An 18,079-nucleotide genomic window follows, 5' to 3' on the forward strand; every position below is an offset into this window, starting at 1 on the left:
ATAGGGTATTGACTATTAAAACACTTAAAACAACTGTCCTGAAGGAAGCACTGTAGATGTTGTTCAAGTTAAGGAAATCTAATTTGAAAACATACGCAGTTGTGAAACATTAATTTATACACATCTCTAGCTTAGCAAAAGCATGACATTAACAAATGGGCAAGAGCCGTGGGAGCTCTGGCTTTGAAGGTCTGTGGTCAGAATGGACTACAACTTCTACAATTGCCCCCGTGTGTGATACAATTCCAATTAATCAAAATTCAATTAACAAGAACTTACCTCTTTACTTCTTTGAAGGAAGAGAAGAGAGAAGGGGGGAGAAGGAGAGAGAGAGAGGCAGAGAAGGGAGAGAAGAAGGAAGGAATGGAAGAGGGAAGGGACGAGGGGGTAGGACGGAAAGAAGGAGGAATGGGGGCAGAGAGGGGAGTGGGGGGGAGGGAGGGAGAGGAAGAGGGAGAGAAGGAGACAGGGAGAGAGGGAGAGAGAGAGAGAACGAACAAGAAAAAAACCTGGATTCCCCCCAAGACTTGACTTTCAGGCAATGCTCCTAGTAATATTCCAGGCAGTCAATGCCACTTTCTCCAGCTATGTTTTTGGTCAAATTGATATTCCTTTATCCCAAGCTATTGTAAGATCCTAAACAATCAAACAGTAAATTTTGCTCATCAGGATTCAATAAAAGGGAAAATGAATTAAAACCCTTAAATTAAAATCTAAACATTTGGGCCAGGCGCAGTGGCTCACGCCTGTTAATCCCAGCACTTTGGGAGGCCGAGGCAGGTGGATCACCTGAGGTCGGGAGTTCAATACCAGCCTGACCAACATGACCCTGTCTCTACTAAAAAACAAACAAACAAACAAACAAAAAAAACAAAATTAGCCGGGCGTGGTGGTATGCCTGTAATCCCAGCTACTCGAGAGGCTGAGGCAGGAGAATTGCTTGAACCCTGGAGGCAGAGGTTGCAGTGAGCCAAGATTGCGCCACTGTACTCCAGCATGGGCAACAAGAGTGAAACTCCATCTCAAAAACAATAAAATAAAATCTAAACATTCTAATCCTGAGCTATAATAGTTAACTGAAGGTTTATGTGATATAAAGAACTAGGTATAGCATATATCTAACAAAGACAGAACTGGTTTTAGAATCTCATTGCAAAATGACTACTAGAAACATCACTGATTACTCTTTATCTCATTACCCAGTTTTATTGTCTTCATGGCATCTAAAGCTATCCGAACTTATGTACACACACATACATACATGTGTATATACATATGTGTGTGTATTTTCTGGCTCCCCTCACTAGAATATAAGCATCCTGAGAGCAGGCATCTCTACTTTTCATTCATTGTCATACCTTTAATTCTTACAGCATTGCCTAGCACACAGTAGGAGAAGTATTTCACCAACATTTGTTAATGAATAAATAAGAAAACTATAAAAAATGAGAAAACATGTTGAAATGTCACACTGGGACTTGTGAGAGTCTAGAACCATTGTGACCTTTACTCCAGAAAAACATCACATATGAGTTGTATGAAGTAATAGAAGCCAGCTACCAAGGAAAAGATGAAGAGGTAAGAAGTAAACATTTCTTTGAACAGAAAATAAATTAACTTATTCAGACATAACACATATAAAAGCAGATAACTGTCACAAAAATAGTTTTCCCAAGTCAAAGTTTAGAAAACATTTGCAATTTATATTATGAACTCTTCATTTAAGCTAGAATTATTTGTTACATACTGATTATCTTATTGCTAAGCAAATTCACACTGAAATCTCAGATATTAAAAAATTCAGCAGCATATATCTTAAGTTACCTATAAAGGATGACTTTTATAAAAACTCACCTGAAGTTTTAATCAATATTTATTAATACTAACTGATTTTAATAAAAAGATTTCTATTATTTCAGGTTATTTTGTAGCAAACATTAGCAATGAGTGTTAAATCTAAGCTCTACTGGAAAAAGTTGGTCTAAAATAATGAAAACCCAATATAATTAGCTATCTTCTCTTTGCCTTTCCTCTTCATTTTCAAAAACCAACAGTCTATTGTAAGCAAATAAAAATAACCGAGGCCATTAGGACAAAGAAACATAAGCAGCAAGATTTGTTTTACATGTTTTTAAAATATTTCTTAACTAATCATGTCCATTCATATATTCAACAAATACTCAGCACCTATTATAATATTCCAAGCACTTTGCTAGTGGTTAGAAAAAAGAAGTTATCAGAAAGATTCATATTTAAAGAGATAAAAACCAAAAAGATCTCTTGAACTTCCAGTAAATGTGAAATATAACAAAATTTTTCAAAACGACTTTTCAACTCACATTTTGTTCCTCTGGTTCTAATTTGGGGATTTTGTGTGACTTGCGCTCTTCAGATCTCGATGAGTCATGCTTGTTGCTTTTTTTCCTCTTTTCTTTTCTGCTTTCATGCTTTGATTTCGTGTGCTCACTTGCCTGTACTTCATTTAAAAGGTCTCCACAAAGGGAAGACTCAAACAATTCCCTGCCATTCTGGATAGTTTTGGTTATTTTTAGTTTAATTTCAGGTGAGCCAGTCTTCTTTGGAATCACAGTTTGTGGTACCGAAGGAGGAGGTGGTGGCTGTGGAGGGGAAGGTTTTTCCAGAATTTCATGTGGTCTTGTGTTTGGAATTTCTGAATGGTAATAGTCAGTGGGGCTAAAGTTTCTAACTGCACCAAAGCCATTGGCTGACCCATTAGGATACTGATTATATGACTGGTATTTGGTTTGAGTTTCATACACACTGATTGATGATGGATACCCATTTGTGAGTGGAGGAAGATCTTCTGTTGTAGCTGGGTACTGAAAGCCTTGCTGCAAGGTAGCTTCATATGGTGTCTGGCCACCATCTTCAGCAATGTCACTGTTGTTATCAAAGGCATCCTCCTGACGGATGTTGGCGGAGTCAATGAGTTGAGGTGGTTGCTGAATTGTGTTTCCCATGATCCCTTGCATGAAAGAGAAAGAGAAATCCATTGTTCTGCTCCAGCATCCTTAACTTTCCCTTTCTCTCATCGGGCCTAAAATTACAAAAAAGGGGATTAGAAGGTGTTAATATTCTCACAGGCTAGAGGCTAATCAACTGAAAACGATTAAACTAAAATGTTTTGAATTCAATTTTCATATCCAGATATGCATAGACATTAAATATTTCTAAAACAGATAACCAATATAATTCTCAGGGCAGATATGCATAGACATTAAATATTCCTAAAACAGATAACCAATATAATTCTCAGGGCAAATACCTTTTATCTTCAATGCTTATCTGTTTGAAATTCCTGATTACTTTCACAACAACTGTGCCAACAAGATTTTATCATCACTGCCAACACACGAAATAGTTTTGACATTCCTTTTTATTTCCCAAGTTAGAGATCGTAAGTCTCAGTTAAAACTGGTGTTTGCAAAATAAGCAGTGTGCTGACACATATCAATCTGCTTCCATAAGAGCTTCTTTTAAAATAATTCATATTTTGTCCAGTGGTTGTTTTTATTATAAAAATAATAAAATGTTATTGCATTTTTTTTTTTTGAGACAGAGTCTCACTCTGTCATCCAGGCTTGAATGCAGTGGTACAATCATGGCTCACTACAGCCTCAACCTCCCAGGCTCAGGTGATCCTCCCATCTCAGCCTCCCCAGTAGCTGGGACTTAGGCATGCACCACCACGCCCAGCTAATTTTTGTGTTTTTTGTAAACAGGGTTTCACTATGTTGCCCAAGCTGGTCTTGAATTCTTGGGCTCAAGCAATCCGCCTGCCTCAGCCTCCCAAAGTGCTAGGATTATAGGCGTCAGCCACCATGCCTGGCCTGCAAATATTTTAAACACCAACGTGAAAAGGTCTGTTCCTCTCCCCACTTCATTATTCCCACTCTTCTATGCCAAGACAACCACTATAAACACTTTGATGGGTATTCTTTCACATATTTCTCTACATTTTTACATATAAATTTTTAAAATAGGGCTTATTCTGTGACTTGCTTATTTAACAATATATCCCAGATATACTTCTACATCAGCATGTATAGACAATTTTCATACATATTCATTCTTTAAATGGTTGCATAGTAAACAAACATGGTATTTGTATTTAACCATTTGTGTACTGATCATCAGTTTCTCACAATTGTTTGATATAATAAATACGTCTGCAGAAAACCTCGTTTATTTTTACTTATTTTTCTTTTCTTTACTCTTTTTTTCAAAGAGAGACAGGGTCTTGCTATGTTGCCCAGGCAGGTCTCAAACTCCTGGACTCAAGTAATCCTCCTGCTTCAGCCTCCCAAAGTGCTGAGATTATAGGCATGAGTCACCATGCCTGTCCTGAAACATTCTTGAAACTTTGTTGTTGTACACATATATATTTCTATAGGACAGATTTGAAATTTTGAGAGATACTGTAAAATTGTTCTATAGGTTATACTATGTCAATGAACTCTCATACCAATAGTGTGTGCTTCTCTATAGTTGCCAGTATCTACTTATTTTTTTACTGTAATTTCTTTCTTTCTTTACATATATATATATATTTTTTTTTATTATACTTTAAGTTCTAGGGTACATGTGCACAACGTGCAGGTTTGTTACATATGCATACATGTGCCATGTTGGTGTGCTGCACCCATTAACTCGTCATTTATATTAGGTATATCTCCTAATGCTATCCCTCCCCCCTTCCCCCACCCCACAACAGGCCCCAGTGTGTGATGTTCCCCTTCCTGTGTCCAAGTGTTCTCATTGTTCACCTATGAGTGAGAACATGCAGGGTTTGGTTTTTTGTCCTTGCGATAGTTTGCTGAGAAGGATGGTTTCCAGCTTCATCCATGTCCCTACAAAGGACATGAACTCATCATTTTTTTATGGCTGCATAGTATTCCATGGTGTATATGTGCCACATTTTCTTAATCCAGTCTATCATTGTTGGACATTTGGGTTGGTTCCAAGTATTTGCTATTGTTAGTGCCACAATAAACATATGTGTGCATGTGTCTTTATAGCAGCATCATTTATATTCCTTTGGGTATATACCCAGTAATGGGATGGCTGGGTCAAATGGTATTTCTAGTTCTAGATCCCTGAGGAATCGCCACACTGTCTTCCACAATGGTTGAACTAGTTTGCAGTCCCACCAACAGTGTGAAAGTGTTCCTATTTCTCCACATCCTCTCCAGCACCTGTGTTTCCTGACTTTTTAATGATCGCCATTCTAACTGGTGTGAGATGGTATCTCATTGTGGTTTTGATTTGCATTTCTCTGATGGCCAGTGCTGATGAGCATTTTTTCATGTGTCTGTTGGCTGCATAAATGTCTTCTTCTGAGAAGTGTCTGTTCATATCCTTCGCCTACTTTTTGATGGGGTTGTTTTTTTCTTGTAAATTTGTTTGAGTTTTTTGCTAGTATCTACTTATTTTTAACAACTGGTATATATAGCAGAAGCATCTGGAGTACTTTTACAAAATATATGTGTCAGGGTCTGTCTCCTGAAGATTCTAATTGAATAAATCTGGGGTGGGGTCCTGGGCATAAGTTTTTTAAGACTATATCCCCGGTAATTTTGATGCATATTCTTGGTTGGATCATTGCATTATAATCTTTCAATTATTGCATCTCCTCTAGTAAGTGTCTGAAGATGCCTACATTATGTAATAACGTTACAATATAGATAAGCATCTGTTAGAAAATGCTACAAGACCACCCTGCCTTGTCATAAGGTTTGACAGGTGCACATCACAGGATAGAAGATTAACGGACAATCCATATATTATTTTGATAATCCCATAAATATTTCTTCTACAAAGTTTTTTTTTTTTTGAGACAGAGTCTTGCTCTGTCGCCCAGGCTGGAGTGCAGTGGTGCAATTTTAGCCCACTGCAAGCGCCGCCTCCCGGGTTCACGCCATTCTCCTGCCTCAGCCTCCCGAGTAGCTAGGACTACAGGTGCCCTCCACCATTCCCGGCTATTTTTTTTTCAATTTTTTTTTAGTAGAGACGGGGTTTCACCATGTTAGCCAGGATGGTCTCGATCTCCTGACCTCGTGATCTGCCCGCCTCGGCCTGCCAAAGTGCTGGGATTACAGGTGTGAGCCATCATGCCTGGCCTCTTCTAGAAAGTTCTAAAGCAGGAAGGACAAACCAGTTTTCACAGCTATATCAACTCTGATGAACTGATTGTAGCTTCCTGGAATACTGTGAAGAAGGATCCTGAGGCTGGGCGCCATGGCTCACATCTGCAATCCCAGCACTTTGGGAGGCCGAGGTGGGTGGATCACGAGGTCAGGAGTTTGAGACCAGCCTGGCCAATACGGTGAAACCCTGTCTCTACTAAAAATACAAAAATTAGCTGGGCATGCTGGCAGGTGCCTGTAATCCCAGCTACTCGGGAGGCTGAGGCGGGAGAATCGTTTGAACCCAGGAGGCAGAGTTTGCAGTGAGCAGAGATTGCACCATTGCATTCCAGCCTGGGCAACAGAGTGAGACTCTGTCTCAAAAAAGAAAAAAAAATTATGCAGCCATAAAAAATGATCAGTTCATGTCCTTTGTAGGGACATGGACGAAGCTGGAAACCATCGTTCTCAGCAAACTATCGCAAGGACAAAAAACCAAACACCGCATGTTCTCACTCATAGGTGGGAATTGAACAATGAGAACACATGGACACAGGAAGGGGAATATCACACACCGGGGCCTGTTGTGGGGTGGGGGAAGGGGGGAGGGATAGCATTAGGAGATATACCTAATGTTAAATGAAGAGTTAATGGGTGCAGTACACCAACATGGCACATGTATACATATGTAACAAACCTGCACGCTGTGCACATGTACCCTAAAACTTAAAGTATAATTAAAAAAAAAAAGGATCCTGAGGCTACATTCCAGTTTGACTCTGTTAATAATAGAATCATTAACAATGCCTATTATTAATAGATTAATAGACTGATTAACAGTGTCTACCATCTTGGTTCCAGTAGGATCTGCTGTAATAATAAAACAACCCCAAACAGCAAATAGAAGAGGGAAACAAAGCTGACAATACACTTTTCAAGGTGTATCCAATTATACAGCCACTGTTTGTTCTGCCGTTAGCAAATGGAAATGATTTTGGAAACCCTAAAATTACAAACAAATGAATAAGACTGCACACAAGAAATTGAACTGTGTGTACTGCTTTACATTGGTGGGGGGTGGGAGGGATCCAGAGCACTCTCATTTTCTTAGTGTCACCTCAGGGTCAGGCACTTTACACATCAGCTCATTTAATCATCACAACTCTGCAAGATAGGGATTGTGATTTCTGGTTCATAGGTAAAAGAAAGTGAGCTTCAGAGGGGTTAGGTGGCCTGCTTAAACCACAAAGTGGGAGAACTTGAATTTGGATCTAGGCATGTCTGACTCTGAAGTCCATGTTGTGTTTGTTTTGAGATAGGGTCTCACTCTGTTGCCCAGGCTGGAGTGCAGAAACACACAATCACAGCTCACGGCAGCCTTGACTTCCTGGGTTCAGATGATTCTCTCACCTCAGGCTCCCAAGTAGCTGGGACTATAGGCATGCGCCACACCTGGCTAATTTTTTGTATTTTTTGTAGAGATGGAGTTTCACTATGTTGCCCAGGCTGATCTTGAGCTCCTGATGTCCATGATTTTTACTATTTTATCACTTCTGTTTCCCTCAGCTATCAGTTCTGGGAAAAGAATTCTTTTGTTCAGGTACTTTATTCCTTGGTCACTACCAAAATCACAAATATTCTAATAACCACCATTAACACTTACATAGCACTTTGTATATGCCAGGCACCATTCTAAGTGCTTGACATAAGTACTATGTTTAATCCTCCCAACAACATTCATGTAGCTATTATCTCCTATTATACATAGGGAAATAGAGGCCCAGAGAAGTTAAATAACTTGCTCAAGTGCACATGGCTAAGATTCAACCCAAGATTCACCCAGGCTGGAGTGCAGTGGCATGATCTTGGCTCACTGCAAAAAACCGCAGTTCCAGGGTCTGTGCTCTTGATTAGCATACCATATTTACTGACAATGTTTAAGAATTGAAACATTAATTTAACTTTTGGCAAAAATGTATAGCTCGCAGCAACAGACATAAGAAGGAAATGTTTAAAAATTCTGTTAACAAGCATGGAGCAACTACACAGGCAGAATTCAAAAGTTCTCATTTATACCTCCAACTTGAAGGCAAGTCAAATAATGACATCTAACAAGATGCAACCTGTGTTTTTGGTTCTTGTAACTGTCGTATACAAGATCAGCTTCCAGATTCGTCTCCCAAATTATAGTCTTCAGGGTTTTTCAGGCATATGTATTCGGAGACTGAGATTTCTGATGCTTTTGACTGAGTTTCAAACACAAAAAGTTTTATATTTTCCCCTTTTCCTGTCTTCTCTAGCCCTAACTCCAAATATTTCATTTTAGTCTGAACTAAGAAAATAACATTACCTTCTTATAATTACACAGGAGTCCACGGAGTGAACACATATACATTCGTATCACAGAGTGTTTTCATATACATTTGTATTTGATCCTCAAAACAACTCTGTCAGACTGACAGGGCAAGCTGTGCATTAACTTCATTTTTTAGGTAACTATATAGAACACTTCAAATACTGACTTTCCAAGACCACAAAGCTAATTAGTGATAAAGCTTGAAAAATAATCAGTCTCCTGATTTCTAATCCTGTGCTCTTTTTCACAACATCCCACCGCCAGAGAATAACCAACTACTTAAGGACAACTACACTAAACATTAAAAGTCATTAGTTCAAAACTGAATGCACTGTGCTTTTCCTAGTGCAATGTCCCTTTCAGACTACCCCAGTCTGTCATTGCTTCCACCACTTTTCTAGCTTCCCAGACTAGAAATCTCAGGCTCATAGGTGATTGATTCTTCCCTCTTTGTTAAGCCATAAAACCAGTCATTTAGCAAATCTTGCATTTTCTTCCTTTGAAGTATTCTTCCCAGTGCTTAGACCGAATCTAAAGTGAGGAAATAATCAGACAAATCCAAAATGGGGGATATTCTCCCAGAATATCCTGGGCTCTTCAAAAAGGCTAATGTCTAAAACAAACAAAAGGTGGAAAGACTATTCTAGATTAAAAGAGATAAGATTTATCAACCCGATACAATGCAAGAACTTTGATTAAATCCTGGATTTAAATACACACAAACACACAGATTAAACAGATATTGTGGAGATAACTAGAGAATTTTAAAATATGAACTGGCTTTAAACAATGGAGCTATTAATTTCAAGGTCCTGATAATGCTATTCTGTTTATATACGAGAATGTTCTCATTCTTAGGAGAGCTATGCTGAAATACGTGATAAAGAGATAAAGTGTCATGGTATCTACAACTTTCAAATGGTTGAGGATTTTAAAAACGGTACATATACCTAAAGTAAAGCAAATGAGACAAAATTTTAACAACTGGCGAATCTAGGTGTTGAATGTAATATTCTTTTAACTTTTCTAAAGGTTTGAAAATTTTTAAACTGAAAAGTTTGGGGAAAAAAAAACATGATTTGGCTAGTGTTTGGAAGAAGTACTAAAAATAAAAAGCTACAGGTACCTAAAGTGGTATGAGCCTCCATTAAATTCTGGTGCCATGTTCTAAGCAAACAAGCTAAAGGGGCCACATTGTTATATTTTCTAGAAACCGTAAGCATGAAGAGGGCCATACTTCTTCATATTATGCCTCCAAATAATACAACAATGCAATCAAGAAAGCAGTTTTGGTAGTTCATAAAAACAGATATTTTGGGACTACGTGTAAATTTCTTTACATAGTGATTTTTATGGGCAGTGGAGTCTGGCGGCCAGCCTTCACACAGCAGACACACCAACTGATACAATGGTTAAGACCTTACTAAATTAGGAGGCTCTACTGAGCACCATGCTTGAGAGTACAGGTTCAGAATCAAACTAAGTTCAAAAGCATACTTCAAGTCCTGCTGGCTGTGTGACTTTAGGCAACTTATTTAGTATCTCTAATCCTCAGTTTCCTTAGCCAGAAATTGTGGATACCTGTAATTGTGTACCTTGTACAGGGCGGCCGTAAGAATTAAGAGTTAATCCATCAACAGCACTTAAGACAGTGCCTGGCATACAGTTAGAGCCTGGCCACTTGTTGGCTATTATTATCATTCATTGCAATGCTGGGCACACAGAACTGGTAAAAAGTTTAAAAAAAAAAAATCACCGACCTAAAGGTACTTTCAATCTCTTTAGCAAGATAATGTAAGATTTTGTGAGTAAGACACATAAAATAGTAGCAAACAATGTGAAACAGAAGGTGACTAAGAATTGGATTGTGTTACTACTACAATTATAACAGACATCTGAGCAGAAGAAAAATGCTGGGCAAGGAGGCATTTAGGCCATGAGAAACAAGTAGGATGTGGAAGTAAGATGTCCTTCACACATTGCTTTTCAAACTACTTGGATAGGCCATCAGAAATTCTTACACCTTTGTCCTTAATAAATCCCTGATAAAGATAGTGTGTTCAATTTATTTTTAAAGCAATAATATTAATGGCTAACATTTGAGAGCTTAATGTCAATAGTATTCTAAACATTTTACATTTGTTATATTATTTTACTTCACAGAACACTCCTTTGAGGAAATACTATTACTATCCCATTTTACAAATGAAAAATCAAGGCCAGTATGATCAAATAACTTGCCATAGTCTGAGATCAAGTAAATGGAGGGTTCAAACACGCACACTGTTCCACAGCATTGGCTCTTAACAAGTAAGCTTACTTCCCACAATCCCTAAATATGTAAAGTAAACAACAACAGAACCTCACTTCACACTTCTCCACTCCCACTCCCAGAGTTAACTAACAATTTGGTGGGAGACTAAATAATTGTACTAATCTATCCATTCTAATATGTACTTTCAAGTAAATGAAATAACCACATAAAGCCATTTCTGATAAATTCATCCTCTGACCAATGTTTCTAGGCTAATTTTTTTAAAAAAATAAATCAATCAATGAATACTTCTAATTTTGCTGAAACTATACAGTTTTAAATAAGCAAAAAAAAGTTGAAAATTATCAATCAAAGCTTTAGTGCTCTTATTATTTACCAGCTTATTCATGGTGGTGGGGGGGTGGTGGGCTGATAATAGAAAAGTTTATAGAATCCTAGGCCAAATCACAGATACAGAGTTGAAAAAAACAAAAACAGGAAAAGAAATCAAGCCAGGCATAGTGGCTCATGCCTGCAATCCCAGCTCCTTAGAAGGCTGAAGTAGAGGGCCTGTTTGAGGCCAGGCATTCAAGACCAGCCTGGGTGACACAGTAAAACTCTTTCTCTAAAATAAAAAAAAGAGCAAGAGGGAGAAAGAAAGAAATCATGTTACGTGCTTCAGAGGAACAACTTGAGCCTATAAATATCAATTAAGTATTCATAATGTGCTAAATTTATAGTTTAAGTCACTATAACAAATTCATAAACAATTATTTCTGTGGAATGTATTGCTAGATTCTACTTTATAGAATTACATGTTGTGCTGTATATATTCATTTTTTTCTATGTTTAAAATGCCAGTCTCTTCTCAATAATAGAAACTTTATATTTAATTATACTTAAAAATTCCTTAGGCTGGGAGCAGTGGCTTATGCTTGTAATCCCAGCACTCTGGGAGGGTGAGGTGGGTAGATCACCTGAGGTCAGGAGTTTGAGACCAGCCTGGCTAATAAGGCGAAATCCCGTCTCTACTAAAAATACAAAAATTAGCCAGGCATGGTGGTGCGCACCTGTATTCCCAGCTACTTGGGAAGCTGAGGCAGGAGAATTGCTTGAATCCAGGAGGCGGAGGTTGCAGTGAGCCAAGATCGCACCACTGCACTCCAGCCTGGGTGACAAAGCGAGACACCATCTCAAAAAAAAAAAAAAAAAAAAAAAAAAATTCCTCACATTGATATCATTATTTAAGCCTTTTGGAATTAGAAGTGGTTTTAAGATGTCATCTAAATTGTCTATTTCTGTTTTCAGACCCAACTACTCTACATACACATTCCTAGGTTAATTTGTAAATCTAACCACAACACTCTCCTGATTAAAATCCTTCAATGGTTTCCCATTGCCCAGAAAAAGGCCAAGCACTTAGACTGACAGATCATATAAGGCCCTCCAAGCAAGGTCACTAACCTACCTCTTCAACCTCAAGTCATTTTTGTACTCTAGTAACATAAAATCACTGGAAATTTCTGTGCACACCATGATTTCACTCCTCTGTGCCTTTACTAATGTTATATCCTATCCAAAATATACCCTTTTCCTTTTTTATTTTTTTTGCTTGACTCTTAACCATCTTTTGAGCTCAGAATGTCATTTCCAAGAAGTAGTCACTTAAACTCTAAGTTAGTCTAAGTAGCTTTCCTCTGTGTTCTAAGATATTCTATGCGTGCCTCTCAGAATTAATCATAAAACAATCAGTTTATGTGAGTTTTCTTAAGAGCAGGAAGTAATGTTATTCCCATATATGCTCTTGGAACCTAACTCAAAGGCTCAGAGGAGGGGCTTCAATGAATCTTTTAAACTAAACTGCATAAACTTAAAGAAGTTATTTTATATAAATGAAATGCTTCACAGAGCTGCTGTGGGTCTTTACATGGAGGTAGTAACAGAATAAAAAAGCAGTTACAATCTCCTCAGGTAATATCCTTGGTAAAATGAGACTAACAACTAGCTCACTTAGATGCCACTGAGATTCTCTTTAGTTCTAGACTTAACTTTCATGAAGGTTTAAAGTTCCAAGAGACTGGAATGAAGTCAAATAAACTTCCAGAGAGTGTTAACCCAACCAAAGACCAAGATATATTAAAAAAAGAAACTCTTATGAATATATATTTAAAACCTTATTAATGTAGATCTGAAATTCAGAATGTAGAAGCTCTCAAAATATAATCGTCATAGTTGTAGTTAACTGAATCAGCATGAAAATCAGTCTATTTTCCAAAGCTGTTCTAGTAAACATAATCAACCATACTATAAAACAAAGTATACTGATAGATGTACATTAGAATTTTTACAGCTAGAAAAAAACAGTGGAATATAATATGATTTTCACAACACAGAGGAAGAAGGTGGTCTTCCTTCACCCCAAGATAAACAAGGGATCCAGATGTTTCTTTATATGAACTGTCGCAAGGAATATTTCTCAAGGTTTATGATAAATCCACACTCAATGTGTTTCCATAGTAACAGGAATGGAGTACATGCAGACAGCCTATAGTAATGAACCAGCTATGCTGGTTCTTGAAAACCTGGCATGTTTGGCAATTTATGCAGCAAAAACATTACTAAAAAAAATTTTTTTTAAGATACACAAAGTTAAAAAACTAGAGGGTCATTTTGTTTTAAATGCAGGACATAAAGACAAGCTTAAGCATAGATTCTGTGAAGTATGAAGAGAAAGCTATCAAATATATTCATATACTAATTTCTAACTGAATGATCACTTAATGTTTCAGTGATGCTGTATTTGGATCCTGTCTTTGAAATCAATTTAATATGTACATACACGCAAAGCCCCCCTAAAAACATCTTCTGAATGTGACTCACATTTGATCACAGAATATAAAGATCTCCGGGTGACAGCATCAAGGGAGATTCTCGTTTTACAATTCTTCCCCAAATTGACACCAAGAAGAAAATGGGGGGAAAGGAACAGTTAATTTTTTTAAATATGCTCCATTATTTTCAGTACATGGGTTTGGTAGGGTGAAACCAGAAACTCTATAAAGAAAAAATGCATAACTATAGAAAGATGCTAAAATCCTCTAATGTCAGTTTTTAAAAAAGACTCCATTCTTTCTGGTTCTGTGTTCTACTAATATTTTAATCTAAGTATATGATCAGAGTAACCCTTTGACTATAAGTTATAAATTCTGGTATTGCCCATTTAGGTTTTCATAATTAAAAAATTTTTAGTAATATAGTAACAAATGTGTATTGTTTAAAAATAATGGAGGTATGTTTTTAATGCTATTTATTGTGAAACTGCAAGCCCCTCATCCCTTTTTGAAGTAGTACATACATATTTTTAAAGGACCCAAACACATACCTTTAAAAATCAGCAAAACGAAACTGCTATGAAGTATGAACAGAAGCAAAAGTCAATTTCTACCCTTAGGACAGGGCACAAATTATGCTAAAAATCAATATTCTTCCTTTGCAAGCCATGAGTCCTTTCTAATCACGTTTTAAGTTCACCCTCACCCCACACGTACACAAGAAAAAGCAGAAACGGGGGTGTGGACTTCTGGGGGAAACAAAAAGTAAAAACCAACCACCTGGTTCTAAGAACTTGACCACGCCCCTATGGTACCAAAAAGGAAATGAACAAAAATGTTTGTCTTTTATTCACTAAAAGCAGCTAGAATCGATAGGATCTAATCTAGCCCTCACTACAGACAAAAGCAATACCAAATTTGGTACAGTGACTATACAACTCAATGTTAACTTTCAAACAAAACGGATCCTGCCTGAAAATGTTTTGTCAAGGAAGTAAAAATGAAATTACGAATTCAAGTGATTGTTCTATTTGTCTTTAGATTATTTTATCCTTTGAGGGAACAAACACCATCTATAAAATAGATCTCACTATTTCATCCACAAACAAAATACAGTGCTTTTAGTGGCATCCAAGTGTTATACAGTTGGCAGTTACAGTTATCCAAAAAGTCTGAACCATGATAGTACAAATGCAAATTATTTCTCACTAAAATGTTGGCATTTCCTCTCAAACAATTTTTTTTTTTTTTTTGAGACAGGGTCTCAGTATGTCACTGAGGCTGGAGTACAGTAGCACAATCACAGCTCATGGCAGCCTCAACTTCCTGGGCTCAGGTGATTCTCCCACCTCAGCCTCCCAAGTAGCTGGGACTACAGGCGTGCACCACCATGCCTGGCTAATTTTTAAAATTTGTTGTAGAGACAGAGTTTTGCCATGTTGCCCAGGCTGGTCTTGAACTCCTGGACTCAAGCAATCCTCCCACTTTGGCTGGGATTACAGCCATAAGCCACTGTGCCAGTCCAAACAATTTCTTAAATTCCCATGGTAATGCATATACTTGGACTTCTCAGATTCAAAGGCTATTACATATTAATTTTATAAGCACTTAACATATTTTTAGTTCTCCTATAGCTTTTTTAATGAAAACTTGAGGATGTCAAAATTATGAGGTTTGAAAAGACTACTGGTCAAACTCTGAATCATTTAAAAAGGTTTACTACCATTCTGGTTAAGGCTGACTCTTTCAAAGTTTAAGGCTATGATTTAGGGGAAAACATTTTCCTGCACTACTTTTCGGCAGTTATACTAATAAAATATCAATTCTCCAAATGACAAAAAGGGCTTACAGCATTTTAGTATGTAAAACAAATGTTCTATATTAGTAAACCTTATCTGTATATCTTGACTTAAAGGTACTTTCCGTGGTAGCCTTTTAGAAAGAACTCTAAGCTGCTGACTAATTTCTGGGTTAAACTGGAAAATCTGCTTGCTTAAAAAATAAACAATTTGGGAAAAATACATTCCCTTTATATTTTCATGTAATTTTACTCACTTTCCTCCAAGACGTGAAGCAAATTATGTCATTTTTGTATAATTACTAACCACATGCATCCAAAACAAAAGTAGTCTAGCTCCATCTATATATAATAAACTCAAGATGTATCAACAGAAGTTACCATTCCAGAACAGGACTTGTTATATGACATTTAGTCATTAAATAACTAAGCAAAAGCATAAGAAGGACCACTCTTTTCAATAAATGAAGGAGAAATAATTTTTCTTTTGAGACAGAGTCTCACTCTGTCACCCAGGCTGCAGTGCAGCGGCAGGATCTTGGCTCACTACAACCTCCGCCTCCGAAGTTTAAGTGATTCTCCTGCCTTAGCCTCCCGAGTAGCTGGGATTACAGGCACGTGCCACCAAGCCCGGCTAATTTTTGTATTATTAGTAGAGACGGGGTTTCATCATGTTGGCCAGGCTGGTCTCAAACTCCTGACTTCAAGTGATCCACCCGCCTTGGCCTCCCAAAGTGCTGGGATTACACGTGTGAGCCACCACGCCCAGCCTAATTTTGGTATTTTTAGCACAGACAGGGTTTCACCGTGTTGGCCAGACTAGTCTCCAACTCCTGGCCTCAAACAAGCTGCCTGCCTTGGCCTCCCAAAGTGCTAGGCTTATAGACACTGCTCCTGGCCAGAAATAAATTATGTTTGATACTTGAACAATAAAAGCAAAAGACGGAAAGGGGCCGGGCGCGGTGGCTTACACCTGTAATCCCAGCACTTTGGGAAGCCGAGGGGGGTGGATCACGAGGTCAGGAGATCGAGACCATCCTGGCTAACACGGTGAAACCCCGTCTTTACTAAAAATACAAAAAATTAGCCAGGCGTGGTGGCAGGTGCCTGTAGTCCCAGCTACTCAGGAGGCTGAGGCAGGAGAATGGCGTGAATCCGGGAGGCGGAGCTTGCAGCGAACCGAGATTGCGCCACTGCACTCCAACCTGGGCGACAGAGCGAGACTCCGTCTCAAAAAAAAAAAACCAAAAAGACAGAAAGGGACAAGTGTCCTGGATGACAAAGGAAAATATCTAGGGTTAAGAAGCTGGGGGTGTGACGACGGGGAGAGAGGATGCAGGGGACCTCAGGCATTTTTGGCTTAGAAAACAAGTTCTAACCTGTAGTGGAAGAGAGAGGAGCTCCTTTCCAAAGACCTACTATAAACCAGTACCTAAAGACTTCCACTGAGAACCTTCTTGGCTTCTTAATATCACAGGTTTCAAATGATCTAGATTTTTAGAAGGGCTTTTCTTCATATGTTGCAAAACCAAATTATAAGTATTTAATGAAAGCACACTATAAAATTCCAGGAAATAAAAACAACTTATATGCCAGAGAATATGGACAGACTGAAAGTTAGAGGACATGAAACTAGTTCGTCCTTGAATTCCCAGAGCCAACTATAGTGCCTGGCACATTATCAATAAACAAATCAATCCAAAACAGAATAGAGTATTACAGTAAGGCGGGGGGGGGGGGGTGGAGGGGGTCACAAGATTGGATTAACAATTTAAATAGTTTAATATGTGCTAATACCATTAAGTAGTATTATTGAAATATCACAGGCTGTTTTTTAATGGCATGGATTTTGAACTGAGTGTACAGATTTGCTTTTTCCTTCCTAAGAGAGGCCTCATAAATGTAACATCACTCAGAGGAAAACACAAAAAAATTTTGCCCCAATTATTTTTAAACTTTTTAAAAAGTTTAGTATGTAATTTTTTAATTTTAGCAAGTAATCTTTTCATTAGAAAATTAAAATTAGATATGTTATTAAGTGCTGAAAATACAGAGTGTAAATACATCATCCAAAAGAATCACAACTTGACAAGAATTTTTTTCCAAGAAACTTTAAACATTTACATAACCACATTAAATATGATGTGCTCTACCATGAATCTAATAATAATTCTACAAGCATATATAAACAATTGACAACATATTGTGATTCATATTTTCCTAAACAGTGGGGATATTATGACATGAAGCTTTGTCTTTTGTATCAGTATACAAAACCTACATTCACTATGAACAGAATAAGAGAAACTGTCACAACATCATCACTGTAGAACATAACACATGATGAGAATCTGAAACTCTAAAAAGACTTCCTTTTTTGTATCATTTATAGACTAATACAAAACCTGTGCTCAACATAAAATCAATTTATTTTGGAATGTCATGAGATATTTAGGTGTCTTTGAGTAACTTCAGTGCTCAGAGAATTGCCAAATGTGCGCTGATAAATGAAGTTCAGATTTATCTTTAGTTTCCAAAGTGAAGTGTAGCAGTGCCTTCAGTCATGGAAAGAAAAACAAAACAAAACTACTTCCGTGTTAACGAAGGTACTGCGTACTTCTACATCTTGCTCACTGCTGTATCCCCATCCCCTAGTATGTGAAGGAAGAAAGCTGCTAAATGAACACAGGAATG

At 37.7% G+C, this 18,079-nt stretch overlaps 1 protein-coding gene across 10 annotated transcripts in view; it reads right to left on the reverse strand.

Moving 5' to 3' along the window:
* Positions 1-18,079, reverse strand: part of NSD3 (nuclear receptor binding SET domain protein 3) — a 113,214-nt gene that overhangs the window by 75,465 nt on the left and 19,670 nt on the right. For 8 of the 10 annotated variants that reach the window (XM_063610911.1, XM_055295973.2, XM_055295976.2 and 5 more), the window contains exon 2: positions 2,340-3,058. In XM_063610911.1, the coding sequence (XP_063466981.1) occupies positions 2,340-3,014 (675 nt within the window). In that variant the 5' untranslated portion in view covers positions 3,015-3,058. Of the gene's footprint in view, positions 1-2,339; positions 3,059-14,138; positions 14,487-18,079 lie in introns of those variants that run through there. The other 2 variants (XM_063610908.1, XM_055295974.2) reach the window with 2 other exon arrangements.

The sequence above is a fragment of the Symphalangus syndactylus genome, chromosome 10 (assembly GCF_028878055.3).
Source record: "Symphalangus syndactylus isolate Jambi chromosome 10, NHGRI_mSymSyn1-v2.1_pri, whole genome shotgun sequence".
In the NCBI taxonomy this organism is placed as follows: domain Eukaryota; kingdom Metazoa; phylum Chordata; class Mammalia; order Primates; family Hylobatidae; genus Symphalangus; species Symphalangus syndactylus.